This window comes from Ruditapes philippinarum, unplaced genomic scaffold (genome assembly GCF_026571515.1).
Source record: "Ruditapes philippinarum isolate M1 unplaced genomic scaffold, ASM2657151v2 ctg22749_1_1_1_1, whole genome shotgun sequence".
NCBI lineage: Eukaryota > Metazoa > Mollusca > Bivalvia > Venerida > Veneridae > Ruditapes > Ruditapes philippinarum.
In genome coordinates this window covers 1-10,970 of record NW_026863606.1, presented here as the reverse complement: position 1 = coordinate 10,970, position 10,970 = coordinate 1, and the positions used below count along the sequence as shown (strand labels likewise).

The 10,970-nt window shown below is 32.1% G+C and overlaps 2 protein-coding genes across 2 annotated transcripts; one reads left to right on the top strand and one right to left on the bottom strand.

The window, feature by feature from the left end:
* Positions 1–370: 370 nt before the first annotated feature.
* On the top strand, positions 371–8,331 carry LOC132722670 (zinc finger CCCH-type with G patch domain-containing protein-like; the record flags this gene model as incomplete). The annotated part of the gene is given in 6 exon segments (XM_060707188.1): positions 371–465; positions 1,482–1,544; positions 4,364–4,524; positions 5,738–5,883; positions 6,482–6,590; positions 8,149–8,331. Coding segments are annotated over 6 exon segments (757 nt in total), but the record flags the coding sequence as incomplete, so codon positions are not given.
* A 675-nt stretch (positions 8,332–9,006) lies between these two features.
* LOC132722669 (tripartite motif-containing protein 72-like) lies at positions 9,007–10,934 on the bottom strand (the record flags this gene model as incomplete). The annotated part of the gene is given in 1 exon segment (XM_060707187.1): positions 9,007–10,934. A coding segment is annotated over 1 exon segment (1,053 nt), but the record flags the coding sequence as incomplete, so codon positions are not given.
* Positions 10,935–10,970: the final 36 nt, after the last annotated feature.

The window sequence follows — 10,970 nt, the reverse complement described above, 5'->3', positions numbered from 1 at the left end:
TTAAAAATCTTCTTTGAAAAAACCCCAAAATAACTAGAGTTTAGATATTAAGCATGGCAACATCTTTAAGTAAATATCTACAAAGTTTTTCAAATAAAAAAGCCCAGGGGTCAAAACTGGCCCTGCCCGAGGGGTGTCATTGTTTTTTACTCTATGTGTATAGTAAAAACTTAAAAAATCTTCTTTAAAAAACCCAATGAGCTAGAACTTAGATGTTTTGCATGAAACATCTTCTTATGGGTGTCTACCAAGTCTGTTCAAATAAACAAAATAAAAGCCCTTGGGTAAAAATTTGGGCCGGGGGGGGGGGGGGCTATATACAGGTGAGCGACCTTCGAGGGCCATTCATGGCCCTCTTGTTATTGTGCAGGTTAAAGTGATGTTCTGTAATCCAACACACAGTGCTATGTTACCATGTAAATATTTCCTTGGAGGAAGTTGTAGATTTAGTGAAGGAGAATGCAGGTAAAGGGAGATAAAGACCATTTTCAAATTCTAATTAGAAGTTTAAGGAAGTCTTACTCTAATGGGATTTTTTTTTAAAAAGACTTAAATCCATTATAATTTTGCAAAATTATATGTATCGGGTTATTTGCTGATATGATCAAGAAGAATTTAATGGATTTCAATAGCTAAAATCAATTTTAAGAGTATTACATATGATTACCTTTTTTTGCACTTTTTTCATAAAAAATGACAATGAAATATCAAACTTTAAAATATGTATATTTAAAAAAAAATACAACAATACCAATTTAAAACTCTACAACAATAAGTATATTTATGCTTCACTTCAAGAATAAAGAACAGAAAAAAATGTCTGTAAATTGAATGAAAAATGATTTAGTTGGGAAAAAAATCAGAAATATCATTTTATAGCAAAATGGAAAATCCAAAATTCATATGTGAAGGAAACCAAAATAAGATAATGTGTATATTATTATATATTATATTATTTTATACTTTGATTTATTAGTTGAAACACATTTATTTCAATATTTAATAATATTTTACATTTCTTATAATTATTATATATAATTGAAAGTGATAAGAACAGAAGAGAACTTTTATAGTTCATCTCCCTTTTTTATTAATGAGCTCAAATAAGACAACTTTGCCCGATAAGATTTGTTAACAAGGGGTCACTGGTAAGATCCTTAGTGGATTCTTTATATTCCTAACAGTTGATCTTTGATTGAGTCTAATGTTCATTTGTCCTTAACTACTAATTTAGGAATCTTTTGGTATTAGCAGACGATAACTTTGGATGAAATTGATAATTACTGGCTCATTATCCAGGAAATCCTGTATGACTGAGTGACCGCTGAGATATCACCCAAAGTACGTTTACCGTAAAAATAAATACACCATTATAATGTGTGAGCAAAAAATTTGCAATTATTCATATTTTGAAGCATAACCTTTAAACCTTTAATTCTTAAGTTAACAAGAATCCATGGTTCTTTAACATTATATTCCAGGTATAGTCATGGACATGAAGTAGCTTTAGAAGACCTTCAAGAATATCAGGATCCAGATCATAGGTAGGTTAGATATTTACTAGATATATCAGGATCCAGATCATAGGTAGGTTGGATATTTACTAGGAATATCCGGATCCAGATCATAGGTAGGTTGGATATTTACTAGGAATATCCGGATCCAGATCATAGGTAGGTTGGATATTTACTAGATATATCAGGATCCAGATCATAGGTAGGTTGGATATTTACTAGGAATAACAGGATCCAGATCATAGGTAGGTTGGATATTTATTAGGAATAACAGGATCCAGATCATAGGTAGGTTGGATATTTACTAGATATATCAGAATCCAGAATTTATAGGTCGGTTAAACATATACAGAGAATATCAGGCAAATATAATATCAGAACAAAAGGAAAATAATTGTTTTTCCTTATCAATAGACTATTCATTAGGAAGGTCTATGTTTCAGGTTATTATGTTGCTTTGACAGGGGTTCAAATATAATGTCAGTACTGTGGTCCTACATATTACCTGACAAAATATGATGTTTTTTCGCTGTAACTTTAATTTAAAACCATGAAAAACAATGAAATTTTACACAATCGATTTTGGGTTCCTAATTGGCGTTAAACTGACCTTATCAAACACGAAATTTAACATTTTAACCATAAAAATGTGTCTTCAAAGTGGGGCATTATTATAGAAAAAAAATTGTGTAGACAACTCAATTTACCGGACATTTTGTTTTATAATATTTTGAAGTTGTGAATTGAAATTAATCTTTTAATAATCAGCAAGGAAATTACACCTGTTGAATGGCAAGGTTAAGATTCTGGAAAAGCCAAAGATGTTACTAAAAATAGACACAGTATCCATGCTTTTTACGAAGAGGCCTATATATGGGGTGTAATGGAAATTCACAATATTAACTCAATGATCGTATTGATTCTTCATAAATCAGTAAACGTAAATTTTGATATTCATTTGTAATTCTGTTCTTTGTCATACAATTTCATTTTCATGAAGCCAGTAAAATCCAGATAATATATTTTATTTACATTTCATGTAGAGTTTCCTCCCTTGGTTTTAAAAATCGGATGTGACCTGTTTCCTAATGTAGTTTTTACTTTGCATTTCCCTATAAAATACAACAACAAAATACTGTCTGGATTAAATTTAAATATACTTTTTATCATTAAAATATGATATGATTGTCTTGCTGAGATAATGCAGAGAAGATATAATAGTAAAACCTGTCTAAAATAACCCATTAAGGGCCTCAATATTTTGGCATATGCAGAACACATAATTCCCCCGCATGACCAGGTATGAAATTAAATAGTAAACGAAAGGGCATGTAATTAGATAAAGAACTGAATCAACAATATTTACATGAGAGTGGTCTTGTTGTTATTTACTTTGAAATTGAAAATGTGTGTGCAATTCAGACCGGATGGCTTTTGATTTGAAACAAAAATAAAGCAATATTAGACAACAATAGATTTGTCCAGTAAACTGATTGACCGGTAAAAATGAAGGATCCCAGTACACATTAATGGCTTTACAACTTGAGAAATACATAGTGTGAAATTTGGTAAAATCAGTTTAAAAGGAGGTAAATCAGTGTGAATTCAGGAAAAATTAAAGGTCCTGTAACACAATTTTTTCATGGTTTTATTTCATAAATATGATGCTCAAATTAAGATTTGTCAATATTGTAAGTTCCAATAAGCATTATTTATAAAGATATTAACCAATTTAACATTTCATGTAAATACATTGTAAAGGGAGGTAATAAGAAATTTATTTTCTATAAATTCTAAGTCAAATTTTCCAATAAGAAATGAATGCAGGTAATTTATTGATTAAATATGATGTGCACAAATATTTGCAGTACACATTTTACATATTCTTCGATGTTTAAAATTATTTTATTTGCATAATTATATACATATATAATTTTTGGCAAGTGTGGTATACACACAGTAACAATATCATTCACAAAACATACAGGATCTTTAAGGTGAGTACAGTGTAACTTCTGAAAACCGAACACCTGAGGGACTAGCCAAAAAGTTCGGAATTTGGAAGTTTCCGGAATTCAGAAGTTCGATATTATCTAAACAAGAGGAAACATTCGGATCAATTGTTTAAGTAAGACATGAAGAAACATATAATTATGAAGCTAATTAAATTCATAAAATGGCAAATGTATAGGACTTTTAAAAAGTTTATAACTACATTGTATATCAAATTTCATTATCACATATAACTGAATTTGTTGATACAAAACCATAATGTATAATTTATTGAGTATATTCCACGTACCTATTTACCTCTAATTTTTTGTTTTTCATCATATTATACTTCTCATTTTTCAATTTTCACACTTTAATAAAGTGTTTGACAGGTTGTGATTCTAATAGGTGTCAAGATAAATGGTTACTGCTAATTTGAAATAATGACATTTTGAAGGTTTTACACAATCTCAATTATAATATTCCTTCACACCTTTTTCAATTTCCGGATTTTGGAAGTAAATTTGAATTGATATAACCCAAATTTTACCAGAAAATCGTTCGGAATTCAGAATTTAGAAGTTCCGGTATTCAGAGGTATTTATTACATAGAAAACAGAAGGAGAAATTTCGGGACCCTGAAAAATGTTCGGATTTCAGAAGTTTCCGGATTTTAGAAGTTCTGGAATTCGGAAGTTACACTGTATATGTATTTCATCTTTTGGTAATGACTGTATTCTCATCCCAAACTTATAGGTATAAATGATGATAAATGTAGATAAAAAGCTTTTATCACTCAGAAAATCTAAAATATGATGAGACTTAAATAAACTGTATTATTTTTTTCATTATTTCAGTATATTGAAATTAGAGTCTCGTTGCCTGGCGAGGTACGAGGATGATGATCTATGGTATAAAGCCACTATAGTTGATCTACATGATGAGGGCACTACTGTAACATTTGATGATTATAATGATACACCTCTATATCTATGCTTCGAGGATATACTTCCCTTAGGTGTTTACATTTTCATCAAATTTTGTAAACATTTCAGTGTTGTTTATTAGTGCCTAACCACTTACTTTGATTTTTACTGATTATTACTCTGTACAGGGACTACCTTGGACTGAAAATTTAGGGAGAGGTGACTTCACCCTGCAAATAGGGTGATGTGAAAATATTTTTGGCGAAGTTTTCTCCCGACTTCGCCCTAAACACAGTTCCTGCTCTGTATATAACAAACATCTTGTACCACATTGCAAAGTGTGATTTTCTTAACTGTTAACCTGCTGAACTTTTGTATGATTTGTCCTGCATTAAATCTGGAACAATCCATTTGAATTTCAATATCAAAATACAAAAATCAAGCTAACAGCAGTAGAGAGCCTGGCTCTGTACTGGTTGCAAAAGTTAATAACTTTGGTTACAGGAGGTTAATGGAAAAAAAATATGATAATAGGCTATCTAGCTACTGTAAAATCAGATGATTTCATGAGGCCAAAAATTTGCCAAATCAACATTTTGGACTATTGGGCAAAGTTAAATATTTGCAAATCCCTACCCTCAGTTCTGTGACAATTATATTGTTGATACTCAGTGATTTTTCTTGCTTAATTGGGAAGAGGCCTTAGCCTCTTGAATTTGGGAAAAATTATCGCTAAAATTGCTTATTTGGGAAGAAAAAAAGCAGGTTTAAGTTCAGATTTTTGGGAAAACTGCATGATTTTAAAGAAAATTTCAATTGGGAAGAGGCCCTTTTTCGGAGTCTGTTATATAAGTAGGAAAATCACTGATACTTATTTAGCAAATATTTATTTTACCGAGAATCTTTTATTTGTGAAATTAGCAGAAAATTTAATCCCTTGGGAAAATTTCTAATTTTACAGTACTGTTTACCAAAGCTGCATAATCTTAGTAAATAAAGCATGAATCTTAATTTACCTGTAGAAAATGGAAAGTCAGCATTAAACACAAATAGTCACTGATTTTGTGGATGTCAATGCCAACGAAATCAATGACATGCAGCCTCTTGCTTATGAAATATTTCTATTATAGTTTTGGAACTAAGTGTCTTGTTTACAAATATAAAAAAGTATATGTGTGTAGAGTTTTAATTATTTATTCCTTTTTCAATTGCTTGAGCTTCAAATAATTTTGATTGAAATAGAATCTTATTTCTTTTATAGTATTTATTGTAAGATTGAAAGTCAAGGATAATTGTTTATTTTAGGTGACAATGTAGAAGAATCCAGTGATTCTGATGAAGGTCCAATCAACAGACAAGATTCAGATGAAGATGATGAACTTCCTGTGTTTCTATGGAAACCAAAGTCACATGGTCTTGGTGATCTAGGTCAGTGGGAAGCTCATACAAAGGTAGACTTTTCAAAATTTTTTTTTTTTTGTCCAGTGTCTGGGATTCAAAGATTTAATGTTGGATTTTTGAAGTATAATGAAATGTATTAAATTAGAATTATTGAATGTTTGTCTATTTTCAAAGCATTTCTGGTATAAAACCGTTGCTTTCCTACATTTTTGTTAAAAAATGTCATATCTTTTAAAAGCTGATAGAAAAAATAACAGAGATCTCTCGAAATACCACAGTGACAACATGGCCAGTATCAAGGCTTAGAATGAAACAAAACTGTGGCACATTGGTTAATGTCGCATACTTATACAATGTAATAACTTGCCTTTCACCACTGTGGGTTGAAATCTTGTCAAGAACTTTATTAGATTCTTTCATGTAAAGCATCTATCCAGCAAGCTTGCGAAAGGTCAGTGGTTCTGCTTGGGTGACCTCTCATGCCTGAAGTAATGAACAAAAGGGCACCTGAGCTCATCCTCTGCTGGGAAAGTGACCATACAATAAAACAATCAAGTAACTGCTAGTCTTTTATGTTTAGACCAAAAAGGTATTATTTGGTATTTCAACAATGTTTAAGTATATGCATTGTTTATACTATTATTGCAGGGTATAGGAAGTAAATTATTGACCAAGATGGGTTATGTACCTGGACAAGGGCTTGGTAAGGCCGGAGAAGGTCGTATTCAACCAGTTCCCATACAACTTCTTCCTCAAGGTATATCAAATTGTATATTATCATTTGTATTAGTGCCTAAATTTATTATATACATGAAGTTACAGTTTGACTTTTAAGAAATATTGACTCACCCATGTGTAAATGGTACATCAAGATTATTTAACTGTTTGAGTGCAACTATTTGCTAGTAGGAAAGTTATCTTAATCACATTGATGTCAGTGATGTCACACTTTTGTGAGTTACTGTTTTTAATTTTGTGTGGATTCACTATTATGTAGATTAACTTTTGTGTCACTAAGCAAGTTCATAACTCAATCATTGGCTTTTGTAAATTAGTTATTGTTTTGCTTGCAATGTCAATCTCTTGTAGTGCACAGACCAACATCTATAAGTAGCAGTCCTAATTAAACGATATATCGCATTTTAACGGATGTTTTCATACAAATTTAATCTTTTTTTATGAGATGATTACTTTTTACTGAACCTCAAGCCTAGTGCACCATGAAGTTAAATGGTTAAAATGTGTTCGCACAAGAAAATCTCATATTTGTTGTGTTCCGGATAGCAGCTATAACACTGTGACGTAGCGCATATAATCTTTATTTGCATGTTAAAATTTGTATACGAACTTTAGCGTTACCGTGGGGTTTTCCGTTTAAAATCTTTATTTATGAACATTATTTGATGAGATTTACAACAACACTGTTAAAAAGGTTAATGAATCTTCAGAATGCTTGGTTTTTAGGCCGACGGCAAAATATCTTTACATATTTATTTAATGTAGCTTTTATGACAAATTTAGTATTCATGAATCAATGTGATCATTTATATTGCCCAGCATGATCCATTTTAGAATTGAATATAGAATATTGAATAAACCTGTTGCAGAGTGGTTAAGGTGGTTGAATTCAAACCATTTACCTCTCATGGTCTAAGGTTCCAATAACCGAGTGACTATGAACTCTTTCATGTAAGGTACCTATCAGACAAGCTATATGGATCATTGGTGGTTCTACTCGAGTGCCTGTTCATACCTGAAATAATGCACATCAGGAATTAACCCTCAGTAAAGCTGGAAAGTGGTCATATGATCTTTACAATTGTTGATGTGACTAACAACCCAACCAACCAATCAATCAATCAATCAACTGACTCCATCAATATTGATGTCTGAATTGCATTTCGAACTGAGGCTACTGAATATTCATATTCAAACTAATTCTAGTAATAACAAACTGCTTCATCAACTTCACTATTTTATTTTTAGCTCGTCTGCTTCGGAGAAGAGGTCAAGCTATTATGATCGCTTCAGAGTTGTTGTTAGTGTTGTCATCATTCAAAAACTTTAATGTAGGCCAATACTCTTACAATTTTAAAGGAATTAATATGAAACTTGGAATACTTTCTTAAGACAAAGGGGCATAGTTCTGAAAGCTATATTTTTGGAATTTTTTGAGTTATGTCCCTTTTTAACATAGAATTTTGGTCAAATGTGGTTATTTTAAGAGACGAGGGTTAACACAGCATGCCATGCTCTTGTTCAGTCTTTCAGTAACACAAATATTACTGTAGCTCATTTTTAATCTCCATCTTCAGGAAAATCATTGGACAAGATTATGGAGCTGAAGGAACTGGCTGGAGAGAGAGACATGTTTGATGTGATGAAGAAAGAAGAGAGAAAGAAGAAGAAACAAGAGGAGAAGTTACAGAATCAGCCGGACGGACAATATGTACCAAATGTGTTTGACATCATAAACAGAAAACTGCATGGGAAGAAAGGTAATTGGATTAGACTTAATTGATTGTTGAAACTTGGAAGATTTTAGCAGCCTTTTTTTGTCATATAATACTATTTATATGTTACTATTATTTCTTGGATGGATGGACATATAAATTTGCCCCCATCTGTCCGTGAAGATTAAGTCTGGAGACTTACAGTAACTAAACAATGGAATGTGGGGGCATATGTGTCGAAAGGACACATTTGTCGTTAATTCAGAATTGATTGACCCAACTTACAAAATGATATTGACTATCCTAGATAGTTTATGCTCAACATACTTGTACTAGAACTGCTTTTTATACTCTACTTATGTGGTTAGCAGGTTGCAATCGGGTTGGTCAGTATGTTTGTCCTAGTATTCTAATCAAATCATTAACTTGGGAAAGAATAAGCCTACGGTAAAGTTGAGAAACTTTGTAGAGACATTTCCCTCACTTGCTTTTGAGGTCATTCAGGAAAAGGTCACAGTCAGAGTCACACTTTTTGTAAAACCCCTTTTCGATCAATAACTTTTGAAGAAATGCCTATCTTTGTGAATCTTAGTATAGGGACATTGTCTATGGCCAGTATATGACCTCTGTGGAGTGATCCATTTTTTCTGTTAATAAATCAGTACTATAACAAGTATAATTTAATTGCATTTTCAGTATAGAGAAACAATCAAGATAAAAGAATTGTACATAATTATATTTATAACATTTATAACATTTTTTTTATCTAAAGCAAGCCTATACTTCATACAAAACTTGAATAAGATAGTGAATAGGTTATATGTCAGGCATTTCCCTGCATATTTTGGGAAAATCACCTTAAAGGAGCTCCACTGAGGTCAAAAAGGATATTCATACAATTAAAATTCTTATATGGAGCAAGTGGAGAATTCAGTATCAAAAATAGACAAAGGGAAATAAAGAAATATTCTCAGAATCAAATTTTAATATTAATTTTTAAGCTATTTTTAGTCTGATTTGAGTAATTTAGGTCATTTTGCTCAATGAAAATGATAATTCTGGTAAAACTGAGTAAGGGAATGATGGTACACAAATCTATCAATCCTTTCATGTAAAAAAAAAAACACCCTCAGTGGAGTCCCTTTAAATATTTGAGAATATTTGATTTTACAAAATGTGCTAAGTTTGTACAAGAATCAGCAGATATAAAGTAGGCTGACCAAGTTTTACAATGTTTGTTTATCAGTTTTTATTATAATCTTATATAGAAATTCCTTAAACTTCAAGTGGACTTGTAGAAATTAAAAGCAATGTAACAGTAAAGTTTGAAGATGCAAACTGTATAAATTGTTCATAAGTAATGGATTTTATGTATGAAATTGATTCAGAAATAATTCAATTATTATCTCAAGCAAAGTTAACAAATTTAAGCATATTAAGCTGTAAGCATTAAAATGTCTTTCTTTCTATTCATTGAAATATGAAAAAAATATGGATGTCATGTAAAAATTCATGCTTATGACTGTTCATATATGATCCAATAAAATGCCCACAATAGTTTCAAAATCACTTCTCGTAACATGTCCCATTGTAATTTACACAACTTCATCTTGCGAAATACTTCTCTGAACCTTCTTTCGTACATTCTCTCTAAGCCACTCGAGCCTGGCTTCATTCATTCCTGATTCTATATCACTAGTCACATTTAACCCCTCTGTATTGATATTGGCCCGTTCCAGAATAGATAACGCGCTCAGTCGACGTCTATTTAGGGTGTCAATCAAAAGAGAAGACGGGGCTGATAATCTTCTGGACATTGACCTGTATCCCCCTGGTGCTGACTTTTTAGAACTGGATTCAAGGGAATGCATAGCTGTCTGGACAGAGTCATGACCTTTGACCCTCGTTTGACCTGTATCGCTATTGGTTTCATGTTCATTGAGTATTTGAAATCTTGGATGTAAATTTGGGTCTTGTGCATGTAGCAGCTTTTGTTGGAAATCTTCATTTTCACTTCGAACATAATCATATGGGCTGGATTCATCAAAAGACATAGATTTCATTGGATGGCGTTGATGACCTTTGACCTGGTGATTGGAGAACTGCTGCCGTCTAGCAAATCGGCTGGACATGATTGCTCCGGTGTCTTCAGTGAAATCTGCATGATAATGATCTCTTTCATTATCCTCTGTGTAATTGAGATCAAGTTTCGGGTCCGTTCTAGGATATCTGATAATGGAATCGTTCGTACCGTGATCCAGAGGGTCATCATGCAACACAAGACTCTGAGGATCCCATACAGTTGTTTCTTCCATGATTTCAGACAAACTGCCAAACATCATCTCCAAATTATCCTCTATATCCATTTGAGGATGTTCAAAGCTAAAGTTATTTTCAGTAACAGAGACTGTGTCAGTAAATAGTCTCTCTTCCCTTGCAGTTGCTAAGCAACTGTATTTTTCCAGTTCTTCGCGATTTCCAAATTCAGAAACCAGTCTTATGAAGTCAACAACACCAAGACTGGTTCTAAGAGTTTTGTGTAACTTATTTTTCACATTGAAGGCTTCATCTTTAAGGTCAGTATGGTTATCTTTATCTTCAAGTTGTGACAGCAGACGTCTTTCAATACACCGAACAGCATCTTGTAAATTCCATTTGACCTGTAAACAAAAATATTGTTAATT